The sequence below is a fragment of the Pyrus communis genome, chromosome 17 (assembly GCF_041283825.1).
Source record: "Pyrus communis isolate YQ-2024b chromosome 17, ASM4128382v1, whole genome shotgun sequence".
Lineage (NCBI taxonomy): Eukaryota > Viridiplantae > Streptophyta > Magnoliopsida > Rosales > Rosaceae > Pyrus > Pyrus communis.
In genome coordinates this window covers 5,579,536-5,597,511 of record NC_142581.1, presented here as the reverse complement: position 1 = coordinate 5,597,511, position 17,976 = coordinate 5,579,536, and the positions used below count along the sequence as shown (strand labels likewise).

The window sequence follows — 17,976 nt, the reverse complement described above, 5'->3', positions numbered from 1 at the left end:
TATAAACATAGAGATACAATAAAAAAAATTGACAGAAATAGAATTGCGCATCTCATTGGGTTAATTCTCGAATATATAGTCATTAGCTTGTGTTAGAATTTGATGCAGTGTGCTAAACGTATGTAAAATTGTGTCTAAAAGCAACAAGTTTAAGCGGCATTTGGTGCGTCGGATTGGAGTGACGACGATTGAACTGAGAAATCTGAATAACGCAAAGTAAACTACTAAAGACCTAGCTAGCTAGCTATACATGCAAATTAACAAATCACCCTTTTGCTAGAAGAAACATGCAAATTAGCCAATAATTTATCGATAAGAACGAAGAACAGCTCCACAGAAAGTACATATTATGGCCCTCCAAGATTTCCAATAAAACGGGACGTAACAAAATCTTGTAGCGGTCTTCATGTCCGCCACGCTCGCTCCCCCGCCGCACCGCGAGCATATTCCCGCCGCCGGCTTGCTCCCCTGCACTTGCCTCTTCTGATCCACCAGAAAACAAAACACCACCATTCTGTTCCGGTTTCGGCTTTTAACTGACTTCTGAAGAGAGAACCAAAAAATGTGAGATGTTGGTTTTGGAAGCTGAAAAATAAGAAATGAAAATTTTGCTTATATGTGCGTCAGACAAGTTATAGATCGAGCAAGTTTTGTTGCCATTGCTGTTTCTGACCGTTGGATGAGTTCAGGGTTTAGGGCATCATGGCTCATGCAACAAGGCCAGTACATTTTTGCCAGCTGGCTGGGGAATTTAGAGATGAGAGCATGAGATCATGGCCGTACACGTGGTGGGAGATGGTGGTTTCAGAATGCTGTGGTGATTAATATGGGGTCAGATGGTGAAGAGAGTTTTCAGTATGACCGAAACACGATGTGGTACATCATGTGTCATTATACAAATGGTATGATATATGTGTTAAAAAGTTAGTAACTTAAAAAAATAAAAAATTTCACCACGTATATAAAAGCACATAATATACCATCCGTATTCCGATTCCAATGAAAAATTTATCCCTAAACGTGGGTGGCAGTTGGTAGGTATCGAAGTTGATTTGGAATGGGCTTCGGTTGGCCGAGTTTTATAGTCGAAACTTTGAAAATCCAACGGCCATCCGCCATCCAAGTGGAAAATAAAAATGGAAATACAGTTGACAGGGGAAAAATAAGGGAGCTTTAACTTTTGTTTGGCTGCTGAGAAAATTGGAAATGTGCTTCTGTACAGTGTAACAACACAGATGGAAATACAGTACATGTTTCGTCAAATCCGGTACATTTATACAATACGGTATTAGATGCATGAACAAATGTGTTTCTGAACAGTGTAACAACACGGAGTTCATAACTTTATACCTTAGAACAATTACACATCCTCAAGATCTGAAGTAGCCTCATCGGACTCATCTTTAGTTTCGGAACCCGTCTTTTGTTCTGAGTAGAACTCATATCTCATCTCTTGGCTAACGAGTTTGGCAAGGTCATGCCTGTTGGCATCTGTATAGGCATCCATAACAGCTTTGTACAAGGAATGATTTGGCTCTATCTCTTCGTATTTCAACCGGCTGTATATTCGCTTCACACCTTCGACCATACCAGTTTTTCCATAGCAACCTACTAGGTTAATATACGTTACAACGTCTGGCTCCAGGTCTTCATCTTGCATTCTCATGAACATGTTCAGAGCCTCGTCGATCTCCCCAGCAGCCCCATAAGCATATATCGCGACGTTATAGAGAAAAGAATCGAGCTTTACATCAGCTTTTGTGAATTTCTCACAGGACTCGAGCGCCAAAGCATGCATACCCACCATAGAGAAGACACTGGTGATGACAGCTTGCCTAGAGTAAGGTTTCCCTTCATGGTAGGATGACTCTAACTGCGTCACTGCTTCAATTGAAACACCTTTTTTCAATATTGTGAATAATACTTTAAAAGTCCCGACGTCTGGCAAGAGTTTCCGAGTTACCATCTCATGCAATAATTCGCCACATTCACGGAGCTGCCCGTTAATAGCATAACATGACATTACCTTGTTAAATGAACCGCAGTCCCTCACCAGACCTGACAGTTTCATTTCCTCTGCTATATCAATGGCTTCATCAAGCATCCCCACACTCTTGTAAAGATATATCATGGTCGCATATGTTATCTCATTTGCCCAACCCTTGGCTCTCAGTTTTTCAAAAATCAATTCGGCTTCAGACACCATCCCATGGTCTGCATAAAGATCGATCATGCTGTTAGATGCAATAATATCTCGGGCACACTCTAGATCTTTCAATCTCTCATAGAGTACTTTCGCTCCGTCAAGGGAGTCCACCTTACTATATGCCTTTAGGAGGGATGAAAGAACTATTTGATTTGCAGAAATCCCAGACTCTTCCATGTGACGAAAATACTTCAATGCTTCTTCAACTCTGCCATTTTCTACAAATCCGTTGATCAAAGAACCATATACAAATTCATTTGGTTTTACTCCCGAATTGACCAAGTCTTGGTACACATCAATTGCATCAGAAAGCTGGCCAAGGCGAGCACAGCATCCAATAAGAGCAGAGAAGGCTAGAGAGTGTGGCTTAAAACGCATTTCCTGCATTTCAGTTAAAACATCCCTTGCCTGGTCCACTAAATCACCTCCTGAGAACATCTGAATGAGAGAATTATACGTGCAGTTATCGGGCCAAGTCCCATGATTTCTCATGGCCTTGAAGAGTGAAAAAGCTTTATCATAAAGCTTTGCCTTACCATAAGCTTTGATCATGACGTTATACTCCATAACATCCTTCTTTTGTCTTACCAAGTCTTTCTTCCTATAGAATACCGCCTCAGCTTCGGTCCAAAATCCCCTTTCAGCATATGCATATATAATTGCTGCACATGTTTTTGATGATAACTCACCACTCAACTGGCATTTCTCGTAAAACAACTTAGCCCGATCAAGCTTTCCTTCAGCAATATACATCTTGATGACACCAGGAACAGAATGCTCATCGACACGCACACCAGATTTCTCCATATCCTGAATCACAGTCTCCACTTCTCGGACCATGTTTCTCTCACATAACACGTGAAGAATAGTCCTGTGAGAGACGACATCTGGGGAAAGACCCACCTCTCTGATCTTCCTATAACAGTTCAGAGCAGCATCAATGTTCCCCATATCGGCATACAGAGATAGAAAAATGTTATAAGTTCTTGTGTCAGGAGAAATTCCCCTTTCTTCCATCTTGCTAAGCAAAGTTTCCGCTTCTGACAAATGCCCATTACTTCCACAAGTAAAGATCATAGTGTTGAAAGTTATGACATCCATTGGGACCCCAGATTTCATCATTTCTCCAAACACATTCGCTGCATCATCCAGACGCCCTGCCTTCCCGTACAAATCAATCAAAGCATTATATGTCGATACCTGTCGTGGTTTTTGAACAGAGTTCTGTGTATCCAATGAGGTCGTAACCTTTGATGTGGGAATTCTCCCACCTGTCTTGAAAAGTTCAGTGGACAAGAAATGCTTAAAACTAATAGGCTCTGAGCCATAACTATTCACAGAGTCACCCATTGAATTCAAATCTAGTTCATCGAGCTCAATCTTCCCGGTGCACCAATCCTTATAAAACTTATCAGCCCTATCAAACTCTCCTGCATCCTTCAAGGCCCGAACAACCGTATTCATTGTAACATCATCCGGAAACATTCCCCTCAGTTTCATGTGCTTAATCCACAAAAGTGCTTCCTTCACAAGGCCGGCTTTCCCATACACATCAACGAGCATTGCATACGTGTTGTTTGTTGGCAGAACACCCCTTTTCGCCATTTCAATCCAACAAAGCCTCAATTCATCCCACTTCTGAGCCCTACCCAATTTCCGAAGCACCACATTATAGTGTATTGCATTAGGAACATACTCTTTCTGTGCCTTGAACCACTCGAAAACACGCAGAACCCTTTCCCAGCTTTTTTGTTCCTTGAGAATAACAGTCTGTTCTTTCGGATTCAAATTTTCACCTAACGAATTAAGGGTCTTTTCAACATCATTTTCGGACTCCATAGACCGCAAAATCGAAGACAACACGCCTCCATACCCCTTCTTCTTACCGTTAATCGAAGAAACTTTCGTGGGCAAAACCGAAGATTTCGAATGACACTGAATCTTAAACCCTACAAAAACCCTAGAACCTCTCAAATTCTGTTTCTGAGCTCTTGAATTCACAATCGTTTCGAAATTCGGAGAATTGGGTAAGTTAAATTCTAGAAAAGCCCTAGCTCTGAAAGGACATTGATGGGGGTTTCTAAGCTTACTTGGTGAAAAAGTGCGACGACTGTGAATTGAGCTCTGGAAACTTTCTTGCCCTAATTCCATGGAGCTGTAACTCTGGCTGTGAAGCATCATTGCCTGCTTTCTACTAGGACTCTTCGGCGGTGGGGGCTCGACGGATTTTTCAGCTCAGAGAGTTTTATTAGGGGTTTTCCTGCTGCAGCCCCTGGAAGTTGTTCCTCTCGTGTAGGAACAATATGAGCCTCAGGGCTAAAACCGACCAGATATTTTGAATCTTTATATTGAATTTCAATTGCAGCTTAAACAAAGTGCTTTCTTAAAATGCATTTAACATGTGCTTTTTCTTGAAGTACTTTTATGAAGTAGAAACACTTATAAGTGTTTTTTGTTTTTTTTTTCTTTTTCAATTAAAATCAGAAGCGCTTTTGATTGTCAAGAAGCATTTAAAATCAAAATGTAAGTACATTTATTTTATATCATGTACTTTTGGCCATAAAATAGTTTCTCAGCTGAAAGCGAAAACAGTTACCGAACAAGTTATAGGTTTCAGTTCTTTATAAATGAATACGGAAACTGAAGTTGTAGCAGATTCAAAACTGTAGAGACAATAACTACACACGAAGAAACCAAAGAGCAACATCCATCTGACTGCACAGCCTAACAAGTTACGTTTAACTATCCCGAAAATCATCTGGTTTGTGAAGAAACCATCGACCGACAATAAAATAATTCCTAACAAGTTACTATCCCAAGTCCATAGATTTTGGCCATTTCATATTGCTGCCATCATGGTGGTTCGTGCAGCCTCCCGCTTCACCTCTTCTGCCTTTCCGCTGCCTCGGAAATACGTGTATACTTGCTGCAAAAACGACGCACGAAGAGTCAGTTTCTCCGAAGAGGGGGAAGAAACGCAGAGTCAAGGGCAAGAGAAGAATGCAAGTTTGTTAATCGTCGAACCTGAATAACCCAAATGCTGAGAAGCGTTTCCAAGACGTACAACGCAAATCCAATGAAGTAGAGTATCTGAAATGAAGAAACAAAGTCTGAGTCTTCACCGCGTCATCAACTCAAAAGAGAACTTCAAGATCAAACCACTGACGGAGCAATCCAACAGTTCAAGTTTTTCGACTGAATTGAAAATTTCTTGTGACTAACACTGCTAGATTGCCGTCTAGCTGAAAAACAAAGTTGTCTGCCGCTTGCAATTACTTGAGGACAATATGGAAGCCAACATGTAATACTGAAAGCCTGAAACTTACCCCAACCGAAACGTTGTAACTCATCAGTTCTATTGCAGGCAAAATACCCCTGTCAACATGATCACACCGCAGAAAAATGAGCTTCAGAGCAGAAAGAAAACAGTGTTCAGGAGGAAATACGGTTAATATACATTTCTTCATTGCGGAAATAGAATACGACTACAAGAAGCCAAATATTGGGAGAAAAGTTTAGCTAACAAGGTCTGCACGAAATCATAATTATAGAAGTAGCCCACATATGGATGCAAATTATCCACTAAAGCAATGTTAAGCTGAAAATTATGATTTTGAATGATGCATCCCTTATTCATTTTTCATTTCTGCCTTGTTCCTCCCTAAACGAAAGAATGAATGTAACTGAGCGATTAGTAAACCTTGTAGACTGCACAGTAAAGAAAACTTACGTGATAGATTTCCCTTTTAAGAAGATTGGAGGAGCAATTGCAGCGTAAATGCAAAACGCAATATGAAGCTGCAAATAGAAAATCAGGACACAAAAGTGAGCTAATTTTCACATCTCGAATGCAGAAAATATAACTGCGGTAAGAACAAAACTCACCAGATAAGACAAGAAAAACCCAGCAAAACTCAGAGCACTATCAGTCCTGTAATAGATGGTACACAATTACAACTATGAGACCTAATATGTTAGGATGAACAAATAACAGCAAGAAAAAAAGTATAAGATAAAATATATGTCGGACAAATGACCGAGAAGTGCACAATGCATAGGCCTTGAGCCTCATATACAGTTCTGGCATAGTGATATACAACAAGGTCGTATCCATGGAATCGTAAATACCTCATAGCACGATAAAGAGGGCGATACCAGACGAAATAGGCTACAGGAACAGTTGCTAGGAAGTAGATTATAGCCAGAAGCCAAATTATTACACCTGCAAGAGGATACAAGTTCAGACTAAATTTTAAGTTCATTTATAATGGTTAATAGGTCTACACTAAGTCGCAGATCAAACCTTCTCCTTTGATCCAGGCTACAGTAACTGCCAGAATATTCCACAGGAGACACACAATCAAACCTGAACAGTGCCATAAACTTAGTTAACTTAAACAACTACAGAATTTTTTTCATTTAATAGTTAGAAGATCTTTTGGTACCAAAACAAGGTACGATATAAAAAGTTCAACAAGATTGCCTTGACCCAACCGAATAATGCAAAAGCAAAACCCAACTCTGAGAATTATAAGAGTAAATTTGAACAAATCATTCGATCTATATTGCTTCTAGATCCCTTTTTCTGGCAATGTTATAACTTTTGTAAGCAGTTTTAAACCCTAAACTACTAAAGTACATACAACAACAAAAAGGCGATCAACGAAAAATCTGCAATCAAATATCATCTGGAAACTGAGGCACCTGTGTGAACGATCACAAAGAAAATAAATAAAACTTAACCTACCCAAAAATGTTGTGAACGCAACATACTGGATCTTCTGCAGATGGATTGGTATTTCATTTGCAATGTCATGATGGATGATGGGGAAAAATGGCGGCCAGTTCTTCTCCTCTATAACAACTCCAGCTGCAGAACAAAACAAGGGAAATCACAAATTTGGACTTGGGTGTCATAGTTTTTCACAAGCACATATCAGAAAAGGGTGAACCTTGTTTTATGGCATCTTCTTTCCGCTTTAGTTCCTGGAAAAAGGACAATAAAATCGTAAACTCCACTTACTAAACAGAAGAGTAACTTGTTTAAAAGCATAAAAATTCTCATTCAAATCAATGTTGCAAGGACTGCTTAAAGGTGTTCAAATAAAAACTTGGATCAAATATTTTGTTCACCAGAACATTTAATCGAAAGTGGTTGATTATTCTTGTTCTCATTGCAACAATTGCGAGTAACGGTCTGGGAAATTTGTTTGTAAGATATTACCTGTTCCCTCTTTTTCAATTCAGCCTCTTTAGCTTTGAGTTCCTTCTCCTTTGCTTGTAAACTCTATAGCAACAAAAATAATAAGAAAAACAGAAAACCATTAATTGCTTGTACAATAAGTTAATAACAGATGAACAAAAAGCCTTGACAATGTGATTCCACATCTTCCATATACTGACTACCTTTGAATTGTCAAGAGGAATATCGATTGTTGCATTGCGATCATAGGGTTCCGGAGGGAGGGGCGAAAGCCTTGGATTTGCAGGGGCAACACCTCCACCTCCATTCTACAAATTCAACAAAAAGTAATAAGATAGAAAGTTACAAACGAAAGGAACTTTCTTTACAAATGAGATGTTCTAAGCTACTCCAATCTACCGGAAATGAACCGATACCAACTAGGATGCAACCAGTCAGATCAGATTCTCCAATTTCACATAACCCACAAACATTTTATTTCTTTACTTTTCTTCGTTTTCTAAGAACCGAAACGGATCATCGAATAATCAAAACAAGCTACATTGCGGATTTCAATTCCCAGTGGAATCAAATTCCAAAGAGAAACGGGAAACGCATTGAACATTTCGCACTCTGATCAAAAGAGTTTCAACATATCAGCAATTCCGATTCCAAAAACTCGTAACGTAAATGCAGGCCTGTAATGGAACTCACCGCAAAGGGATTGACCTCCTCGTCGGCGAAAGGGTTCGAATCGTATCGATTCATGGGAGCGAACCAGGAGATCCACGCTCTGGCGACTCTGTGATAACAATGGGATTCCTTGTCGGGAATGCGAGAGTTAGAGGCTTCGGGAATTGGAATCGCCGATCATGAAAAATGAGAGAGAGAGAGAGAGAGATTGAGAGGTTATTGTGGTCGATTGGTGAGACGAAGAGTGTACGTACGGCCTTGGTTTTAGTGGGAGCTGTTTGTTTCCTGGGAAAATTGAAACGGAAAATTAGAGAAAATATTATATATGAAGGCGTTTGGCGGGGAAACGTGGCGTGGGGCCTCTTTTTTTATCCCACGTGTAATATTTCAGACATTAAAAATTGGGAAGTGAAAAATGGCTTATTATATTAGCACCCCAAATATATTGAATACACCCCACATACTGAATACATCCTATATTTACTTTTTCAATTAAAAGTTATCTTAATACACTCCACGTAATTTCACTTAATACCCTCACACCCCATAGTCTCAACATACACCCCACATTTTTTTACCTACACTCCACTCCCCAATTTTTTTTTTTTTACTCAATGAAACCAGGTTGAAGAAGAATGTGGGGTTGATAGAACGCCTCTATGAATCATTGGATTGAAGAATTTCATTGTATGTACAAAACAAACAATTATATGTGCATCTGCGAGAGCTTTTGGTATCATAGCCAAAAAGGCGAGTAGCTTGACTTGGACACTCCTCTCCTTCCCTTCCTGTTTGGGTGTAATTTGAAGCGTCATAACGAGAATCCACATGTTCTGAGTCCCCTTTGTGAAAAGCGTCATAGCAAGGCAGATTCATACGGAGATGAAGTTGTAGTGGTACAATGAATGAAAATCAGGAGGCTATTGATCAATATCCCTAGGCTTTAAAGTTGTGATCAACGTGTTTGTAGTTTCATTGATTTAGGCTTTGTACTACAATAGAGGATGAGATTGGTTTTGAGAGTTGAAGAAAAATAATTGTAGGATATACACGTTAAAGTTGTGATTTGGGGTGTATTTAGGTTTTTTATTTAACTTTATGAGGTTAAAATTATCATTGTATATTAGATATATAAGTGATTTAATAGTAAATTTTAATGTGAGATGTATTCAACATTATGTGGGGTACTAATAAAAAAAGCCTAAAAAATAAGTCATATTTAATAGTCATTTCTTTGTCAGTAAGATTTGGAGGCACAATTTTATGATTTTATCTAATTAAGACAGTCACCTCACTAGATTTATTTTGGCTTATTTTTAGCTATACCAAATTCAATTTTATTTTCACTTGCACTCTGTAACTCAAAAGTCATAACTCTACTTCTTAAAATTCGAAGTTCGCTTCATTTTGTCTTCTGAACTCGATTTTGATCATATTTTGCCTCCTAAAACTTAAAAGTTGTCTTTATAAAACTCAAAATTTGTTTCACATTGTCTTAGATCTGTTAATTTCTTATGTGGATTTGATTTGGGTGCTCTAGGCTCATCAATTTCTTTTTTATTTTATTTTTTCATCTCTTCAATTTCTATTAAACTTAATATTCTCTACTTGTTGAATGTTAACACATAATAGAAAGTTATAATCAAATTTATTACACATGTGACATAGTCTTATTAAGTGTTGGAACGGGCATATGTTTAGAAGACGACTTATAAGTTTCAGAGATGAGAGAATTTACAAGTCAAAGTGAAACAAATTTTGAGTTTCAGGGAGTAAAGCGATGACTTTTGAGTTGCAAGAGATAAAGTGAAATCAAAATAGAATTTCAAGAGACGTAGCTAAAAATAAGCAATTTATTTTCTTAATACTATATTGATAGAAACTAAATTTGTATTTTAGAAGAGAATGAGATCGTCATGTATTTAGATTGGACTAGCATCTAAATGGATTTATATATATCTATACAAGAAAAAGTAGGAGCTATTTGCGTTCTACTCTTTGAGGCTTGCATTGTGGGAATGCATTAAGGGAGAGTGCAAAGCGGTGATTAAGTAAAACCACAATCACTAAGGTATCGAATTTGTTTTAACTATTTAACACCAATTAAAATAGCTTCAATTGAGACCAATCAAAATGAATTCAATGCGGACTTGGTTTTCTTAAGGCAGCTGATTTTGTAGCTGTCGGCGAAGTGGTTGCGGCGGTGGCGGCACGCTTGATGGGATTAGGGTTATGGTTTTCCTTTTATGATTTTGTCTTATTGTTGAAGGGTTTTTTTGGCTTTTCCCAATTTTTATTGAGCCGTTTGTTGTAACTTGTATTGGGACGTTTTCAATTAGTAAAATTATGTGTTTTCTCATAAAACAATTAACCATTGGTTATTATTAAATTTTACTCTTCGAGACGGTAAATTGACTATAATGCTCATATAATCCTTCGCCTTTTCTACCTATTGTGTAATCAACCTATGCAAGAACTATTATATTCTCAATACATCTCCTCACAAGTACGGCAGAATTTATCAAATACGCAGATACACGGAAATCGGAATACATGCAGCCAAATTGGTTGTACTTGTAGCATGTCAATGAAGTGTCCATCCTAACATCATGTTTAAGTAGAAACATTCAAACTGAAACCAGTTTTAACTTCATCTTCACTACTTGACTAATGCAGTCGCAACATGTTGCTAAAACTACAATCAACCGATGCGTGAAGAGCCTAAATGGCTGAACAAATCAAATTCCTGCCGTTGTTTATGAGTGATTCGGGCATTCGGCGTTTCAATCCGTGAAAAATTCGCAGTGCACGTCAGTTACGAAATGGAATAGAACAATTTGAACCGGTAGAAATCAAATTTGCAAGGCATCACAGAAATACAGCAGCTGAAAATGATTCACCATCAAGAACTTCTAGTGACAAACAATAATTGCTAAACAATTGGGTTAGCTCATTCTTGCAAGATAGACGACGTTGCACAAGTTTAAATAATAATTGAATGACCAGAAAATATGAACACCAAAATCGGACTGTTGAGCTGTTCACATTCCAGAACTGGCGTAGTTGATTGCAGCGAGCACTCCCTGGAAACGCTTGTGATGTGAATGTTGATGGTGATAGTTCCGGCCATCATCTGCAGCACGTTTACACAGATGTCTCTTCTTGGTTCTAGCAGTAGCTACAACTAGTACACCCCCATCAATACTAGTGTGGTCATTAGGTCTATTTTCATAAATGTGAGTCTTCACTTGATCCACTGCCATTAGGCTCTCGCCGTATCATGTCTAATAGGTCTTGAACAACTTCAGACATCGGTGGCCTGAACTCTGGTTCCGACTGTAGAATATAATACGCGTCAGGAATATGGTTCGCTTTGAAATCAAATTAGTAAACATGTGGTAAATAAAACTCAAGTGTATGAGCATTTAAAGCATATTATATCTTGACCGAATAGAGATACCAGGTATCTTATGTCTATCAACAGAATGATGCCCGTGTTGAAGAATATTACGTCCCAAACTCCATAAAACAAAGTCTTAATTAACTGCATAATTTAAGAAGTCAAAATGATGTTGCTCACCTGAACGCATCGAGATATAATGTCTGCAAAGTGCGATAAAGACTTTGTAGGATATTGTCCATTTAGAGAAGGATCGACCATCCTCGATAATGCAGCAATGTCATGAAGCTGGGTAGTGGCCCATCTAACCAGGAATTGCTCCCCTCGGTTCCTTGTGCTGTGAATTCAAAATTTTCAAATACAAAATCAAATCAGAGGTGGACGGGAAGGAGTGAGAATGCAATTAAGAATTCGTCATTCTTTTCACCTGTCATAGGACTTTCGGCCTGTTAATAGTTCCAACATTACCACCCCAAAGCTGTAAACATCACTCTGACGAGTATAAATTCCAGACTCAAATTCTGGAGCTCCATAACCATAGGCCGCTAGCAGATGTCCTGACAACTGAAAGTAAGAAACAAGTTAGCATTAGTAAGTAGCATTGAGGATGACACTAAGTAGACAATCGAGACACTGCATGTTTTTCAAAAACAAAGTAACAAGGAAGACCAATAGTCCAATAAACAAGCTTCGAGATCAGAAGACGAAGTCAACCAACCAACAGGCCAAAAGCTACAAAAATATAGGGAATATTGTCTCGCACTAGTGTGCACAATTACATCCATCTAAAATGCAGAGGAATCGTTTCCATTCATACATTATTTTTTTCGTCAATACTCCTCATTTGAAGGCTACTTATCTATTCTATATATTCAAACAAAATGGAAAAATCGTTCATCACACCAAATTCTCCCACTAATTAAAACCATGAAAAAGGAATACAATACATCTCCCCGGAAAGAAAAAAAAACTTAAAATCGCCAATGTTGGTCATGACTCATGAATCATGACCCACACTTTTGTAGACAAAAAGCAGCGACTCTGGAAAAGATGTAGAACAATGACTCACCTGACTAACAGAGCCTGATGAAATCAATGGAGCCAAGCCACAGTCAGAAACGTGCACGGAAAGGTCATCATCAAGGAGAAGGTTGGCAGCCTTGAAATTTCTGTGTACAATAGGTGGCTCGCAGATTTCATGTAAATACCTTCTCAAACAAAATAAAAATGGAGTTAAGACTCACTGTATCTCCTATTACCATTGTGATCAGGGAAAAAGATGTGCAAATGAGTAAATTTGGAAATTGTACTCACTCTAAGGCTCTTGCAGCTCCAAGTGCCATTCTAATACGAGCATTCCAGGGGAGTTTCTTCTTGAATTCGTCATCCATGTGCAGAGCATCATGCAGTGAACCATTACTGCAATACTCATAGATAAGAAGCCTTTGACCATGCTCTGCACAGTAACCCATAAGCTCGACAACATTAGCATGCCTGATTCTGTCAATGTTGTTTACCAGTTCAAGGAACTCGTCATCTTTCTGCTGACTGGAAGCTCTCTTGTCCAATTTCTTGACTGCAAGTAGCTGCAAAAGCATCCCAAAAGATAGTGTCAGTTTCTAAACTAGTCTATGCATATAACAGAAACTGCTTGATCGCTTTAGATAGAAGCACATGACACGGGAAGAGAGAAGAATGTCTTCGTGCATACAAAAGTACCCAAAAAAATGAAATAATTCTCTTCATGCAACTCTTTGACGGGGTTTGACGGGATGTGCTATCCACACACCCCTTTTTACTTCTCACACACCCTTATTAATTTCTATCCGTTGATCTTCTTCAATTCATCCGATCCGACGGTTGAAAAATAAAAGGTGTGGGAGAAGTAAAAAGGGGTGTGTGGATATCACACCCCCTCTTTGACCAACTTTAGTCTTTATAAAGTAAAATATCCACATCTTATCTGTTTAAAGTGAAATTCATAAAAAAATTATTATGAAGTCTTCCTGAAATTGCCTATCAAGTTTGACACTTGATCTCGATGAAAATGGGATCTCTCTACATATCAATTCATATATTCTTGGAAGGAAGGGAAAAATGGTTTTTGGCTTATCACATAATGAACATGAAGCACTGAATCTCTATATAAAGAATTAGATGCACACATGCTACATGGTTATTTCGCTACTAGATCAATTATATGGTTCAAAAATAACTCTGCTGTTTCAAGTACACATAGCAGATACTAAATAAACAGTAAACACGAAGGTTGTCGAAAACTATCAAGCAATGCTGGTGGACCTAGCACAACAAAATTGCGAAAATGGTGCAAAACAACAAGCGCCTAACATAAATTTCATTCAACAACTCAGCCATTAAGAAGATGCAATAAAAGAAAAAGCCATCATGAAGAAACAGACCTTTCCGCTAGGTAGCTGTGCCCTGTAGACACTTCCCAGCATGCCTGATCCTAGAAGGTTATCTGGCGAGAAGCTGTTTGTATGTTGCTGAAGGGAAGCAATGGTAAACGACTTTGCAGAAATTGTACGATTTGGACTTTTGGTGGAAGGCTTCTGTGTAGGCAGTTTGGTAGGCACAATTGGCTTCACAATGACCTTCTGAACAGGCGGTGTTGGAGGAGGGGGAGGAGGGGGAGGAGGAGGAGGCATTGAATACGAATCAAGTGCACTCAAACTATCCTCTCGCTTTGGTGGTGCGGCCATTCTACGTACCTTTCTGTCTTGCTCATCATTTGGCTTTGGAATTGCCCATGTTCTTCTGGTTTCTGGCTCATTATCCTCTTTGGGCCTCACAACTTCTTCTTTTGGAACTGTTCACCAAAATTTTAGTGAATTTCTTAGAATAAGATGAATGAAAATGGACAACCGAAGAAACAAATTAAACTGAAGAAAAAAGTGAGAGAATTTACCTTTCTGCATTTGATTGGTTGGTTGAACCACCAAGGACCCATTGTCCCTGGGAGGGTTTTCCCTGTCACCTGTATATGCACCTATTTGATGCCGCTTGGAAATTCTGTCAGCCTCTTCTCTTCGTCTACTACGTCTTGGCATGAAAAACAGAATCGCTAGAATCAAAATAATAAACACCAAAGCCCCTCCAATTGATATTCCAACCACCCTTTTTTTAGTTAGAAATTTCTTCGGCTTTCCAGAATTTGATGCATCTTGTGAAGATGGTCCATCTGCCGATTTCCCAGTTTTTGGAGGACTTCTGCCAGGTGTTTTCCCAGTAGGTGGCCCCCAAAATGCTAGCGGAGGTGCTGGTGGACTCGATGGAGATGTGGGTGATGTTGGTGGAGGGACTGGAGCAAGAGAAGCATTGAATGGATTCCCATCTTTTCTGCATTAAAAATATAAGAATTAGCTACGTGGAGAATCTCTTTCCTTGATAACAATAAAACTTAAAGCTTAATTTAAAGATAAGTCTACAATGTGTGAAACCGCACTTGAAATTCGGGATGCTCAGCAACTTTTCAGGTATGGGTCCAGCAAAAAGGTTGTTCTCTATATTCCTGTTCAACAAGGCAGAAAATCATTTATGATGGGAAAGAAACAGTGGACATAATCAGAAGGCAAGATAAAACTATAAACTTCTGACTACTGTATATGACAATCAAAATGAGTTGTTTAGAGGATTACAAGTCGCTTAGGGGAAGATCCTGCAAAACATCGAGGGTTCCAGACAGCTGATTGTTCTGCAAATGTCTGCCAATAGAGGAGTTAGCTCAACTCATCGAGATAAACCATGCATAATAAAAACCTGACACAAGATACTCACAGAGTGGTCAGAGTTGTCAGGCTTCCTAGAGAGGGTGGCAGTTGGCCGCTCAAATTGTTACTGGAAATATCTCTGCAAAAAGTCAGTGTGTATATCAGCTACTAATAGTTAACAAAAGTCATACAAAGTATAATTCCGAAAAATTCAGAATAAGAACCTACAAGTTGGTCAACCCTGGAATGCTCTGAAAGGAATCTGGTATTTCTCCGGTTAATTGATTATTATTAAGAGACCTGATTGGCGAAATAGTATATCTTAGAAACAATTATATAAAAAACCGGGAGCTGCTGGGCTGTACCAAAAGCTAGCAAATTGATGACTTACATTGCTGTGAGCACAGCTAACGAGGCTATAGAATCTGGGATGCTTCCGGTGAATTGGTTAGCTGAAAGAAAACTGCCAAAGGTAAAGACTATCATATCTTTTGCACAAGGATGTGAGCACAACAGGTAGGAAATAATCAGCAGTCTGGGGCTAGTATTTAATATAAGCAGTACGAAATTATTATTTCATGAAAAGGGTTGACGTACAAGCTTTGCAGGGTAGCAGGTAAACTGGATGGAATACTTCCCCCGATATGGTTGTTGCTTAGATCTCTGCACACAAACACCAATGTCAAAGGTCCACAAATGTATCAAAAACATAAGGTCAGCTGCATATTATGATGTGAGGCAAGTATTCTACGATCTTTTCCAAAGTCAAAAACTCGAGTAAAAAAAATATGTGGTGACCTTAAACACAAAAAGCCCATACAAACTAATCAAACCTAAATCTACTCGCAATCACCCCATCATGCATATCACTCCCATTTTGCCTGTTTTGTCTTGAAATGAAGAACAATGTAAAGGATTTTAATGCCAGTGAATGAAAAAAATTAATTTGGAGCAAAAGATATAACAAACCAGCAATCTCGCACACGTACACAATCATCAAGTTCAACCAGAAAAAGAGAGTACAACTTACATTGACCGTATTGAAGAAAACATTCCCAAGTGTTCACCCAGTTCTCCTCCCAAATTAGCGCCATTAAGAACACTATAAAATCATTAGAACCATAAGCCACTGACAATTAACAGGTTACGAAAAAAAATTATATAAATAAAAGAAGCCGAGCAAAGAGATTAACGTACATTTCCAATATTATAGAATCGTTGCAGTGAACACCTTGCCATGCTTCACCACACGGGTCCCCTCCAGCGGAAGTCCACCCAGGAAGAACAGGCGTGCCAAGCGAAGCATGTAAGTTGTTAATTGCAGCAACTGATCAAACCACAAGTAAAACACATACAATAAGTGTTTAAATCTCCAATTAACCATATGAACTAAGAAAAACAATCAAGTAAACATATTTCCACACACAATTTCACTAAACTACGCATATGAACTCCGAAACTACCAGACCGAAGCCACATTATAGTGAAAAATCTATCGAATAAGTAGAGAATTACCATCAGTAGTACTAGTTGCTCCAAGAGAAACTTGAGCAAAGTAGATCAAAAGCAACCCCACTGAAACCTCAGCGTAGATCTTCAACTTCTTGTGCTCCAACACAGATCTCTTCCTTCCCATTGCTCTCAAATTTTAGTTTACTTCTCAATCCCCTTTTTTCTATCCAATCACTCACACATCATCTTCCAATCTGAAAAGCAATTAAAAAACAAATTAAAAGAGATTACTAAATAATAAATATTAATACTTTACATAAACAGAAAACAACCCATGATCTTAACTTCCCAGAAAACGAGAACCCAGTTGCCAAAATTCAAAGATAAACAACCTCATAAGAGAATCCAACATACAGACAAGCATATGGTTCATGTAAAAAAGCAACGAGATGAACTTACAGAGAAAATGGAGAGGTGAAATACTAATTAACCAAATGCTGAGTGAAACCAACGGAAATTATCGAATTAAATAATGCAGGAAAATGCAGAGAGCTTTGCGGAAAAGGAAGTGATTGCTTATCCGGGATATTTTTAGTAGAGCAAGATAAAAAAACCTTAGACGCTAAGATGCAATGGATCAAGCAATGGAAGTGAGGGATGCGAACATAATTATCGCGTCATAATTTGGATTTATATTTACCGGAAATTGTTTTTTTAAGCCTTGGGAGAAAAGAAAGAGGTGGAGAAAAAGGCAGAGGAAACTGCAGAAAGTTCGGAGAGAGAGTGAGGAAGGAGGGGGTGTTGTGAAGCTCTGAAACCCTCTTCCTTCTCTCTCTACTTTCTGTTCTTTCTTTCTCTCTCCTTCCACTATCTTTCTCTCTCTAAACTTCTTGTACTGAGGAACACTGTATGTGTGTGCGTGTAAGTCATGCATATCTCTTTGTAAGAAAAAGGGTGAACATCAAGTCCACGCTCTCTGTGGGGCGCGTGTGATATTTATTATATTTGAGATTTATCTTCCAAGAATAATAATATCTCAAAATATTTTTATTTTTCTTTCATTTGTAAATTTTGGGATAAATATTGTGAGGATGCTTGAATCTTGTGAGTCCATCTAAATTTGTGGGTAATGAATTGCACATCTTCAACGTGGGAAGATATTCTTTTTCAGGTGTATTTGGCTCTTTAGAAGCATGAAAACAAAAAACTTAATGACTACCATGTATTTTTGTGAAAATTTCCTTCTTTGAATATAAGGTTTAACGCCTTCAAATATTATGCAATCTCTTAATACTTTCAATTTAAGTAGAAA

General features: G+C 38.5%; 3 protein-coding genes and 1 pseudogene across 8 annotated transcripts; all 4 read right to left on the bottom strand.

The window, feature by feature from the left end:
* Positions 1-111: 111 nt before the first annotated feature.
* Positions 112-580, bottom strand: LOC137749421 (uncharacterized). The gene has a single exon (XM_068489514.2). It carries the CDS (start codon positions 511-513, stop codon positions 307-309), a length of 207 nt encoding a protein of 68 aa, XP_068345615.1. The 5' UTR covers positions 514-580; the 3' UTR covers positions 112-306.
* A 620-nt stretch (positions 581-1,200) lies between these two features.
* LOC137709452 (pentatricopeptide repeat-containing protein At1g73710 pseudogene) lies at positions 1,201-4,518 on the bottom strand (annotated as a pseudogene). Its single transcript, XR_015958469.1, has one exon. The product of XR_015958469.1 is annotated as a pentatricopeptide repeat-containing protein At1g73710 pseudogene (transcript).
* Positions 4,519-4,798: 280 nt separating this feature from the next.
* LOC137708889 (secretory carrier-associated membrane protein 1-like) lies at positions 4,799-8,377 on the bottom strand. 2 transcript variants are annotated; one of them, XM_068448051.2, is made up of 12 exons: positions 8,103-8,377; positions 7,613-7,717; positions 7,431-7,493; positions 7,159-7,192; positions 6,954-7,076; positions 6,510-6,572; positions 6,335-6,428; positions 6,092-6,137; positions 5,937-6,004; positions 5,533-5,581; positions 5,231-5,296; positions 4,799-5,132 (listed from the first exon to the last, which is right to left on the bottom strand). In XM_068448051.2, the coding sequence occupies exons 1-12, from the start codon at positions 8,154-8,156 to the stop codon at positions 5,046-5,048; spliced, it is 852 nt and encodes a 283-aa protein (XP_068304152.1). In that variant the 5' UTR covers positions 8,157-8,377; the 3' UTR covers positions 4,799-5,045. The 2 variants fall into 2 exon arrangements, with proteins under 2 accessions (XP_068304152.1, XP_088545313.1); XM_088689187.1 differs by having other exon boundaries at positions 4,871-5,132; positions 7,610-7,717; positions 8,103-8,283.
* A 2,540-nt stretch (positions 8,378-10,917) lies between these two features.
* LOC137708036 (protein STRUBBELIG-RECEPTOR FAMILY 3) lies at positions 10,918-17,585 on the bottom strand. Of its 4 annotated transcripts, none has more exons than XM_068447002.2 (17): positions 17,365-17,585; positions 16,728-16,918; positions 16,410-16,539; positions 16,243-16,314; positions 15,810-15,875; positions 15,604-15,675; positions 15,441-15,512; positions 15,280-15,351; positions 15,141-15,206; positions 14,948-15,013; positions 14,411-14,841; positions 13,902-14,311; positions 12,796-13,067; positions 12,551-12,689; positions 11,909-12,045; positions 11,662-11,818; positions 10,918-11,417 (listed from the first exon to the last, which is right to left on the bottom strand). In XM_068447002.2, the coding sequence occupies exons 2-17, from the start codon at positions 16,846-16,848 to the stop codon at positions 11,310-11,312; spliced, it is 2,391 nt and encodes a 796-aa protein (XP_068303103.1). In that variant the 5' UTR covers positions 16,849-16,918; positions 17,365-17,585; the 3' UTR covers positions 10,918-11,309. The 4 variants fall into 4 exon arrangements, with proteins under 4 accessions (XP_068303103.1, XP_068303102.1, XP_088545312.1 ...); XM_068447001.2 differs by having other exon boundaries at positions 17,124-17,579; XM_088689186.1 differs by lacking the exon at positions 16,410-16,539 and having other exon boundaries at positions 17,365-17,568.
* Positions 17,586-17,976: the final 391 nt, after the last annotated feature.

What these genes read in the sequence shown, in the direction of transcription:
- LOC137749421 (XM_068489514.2), bottom strand. Translation starts at nt 513, where the DNA reads ATGGTGGTGTTTTGTTTTCTGGTGGATCAGAAGAGGCAAGTGCAGGGG.
- LOC137708036 (XM_068447002.2), bottom strand. Translation starts at nt 16,848, where the DNA reads ATGGGAAGGAAGAGATCTGTGTTGGAGCACAAGAAGTTGAAGATCTAC. An exon ending in AACCAATCAAATGCAGAAAG is followed by an intron (nt 14,312 to 14,410) that starts GTAAATTCTCTC and finishes TTTGGTGAACAG; the next exon opens with TTCCAAAAGAAGAAGTTGTG. An exon ending in CACAGCTACCTAGCGGAAAG is followed by an intron (nt 13,068 to 13,901) that starts GTCTGTTTCTTC and finishes ATGCTTTTGCAG; the next exon opens with CTACTTGCAGTCAAGAAATT.
- LOC137708889 (XM_088689187.1), bottom strand. Translation starts at nt 8,156, where the DNA reads ATGAATCGATACGATTCGAACCCTTTCGCCGACGAGGAGGTCAATCCC. An exon ending in AGAAGATGCCATAAAACAAG is followed by an intron (nt 7,077 to 7,158) that starts GTTCACCCTTTT and finishes TTTGTTCTGCAG; the next exon opens with CTGGAGTTGTTATAGAGGAG. An exon ending in GTTACAACGTTTCGGTTGGG is followed by an intron (nt 5,297 to 5,532) that starts GTAAGTTTCAGG and finishes TCTTCATTTCAG; the next exon opens with ATACTCTACTTCATTGGATT.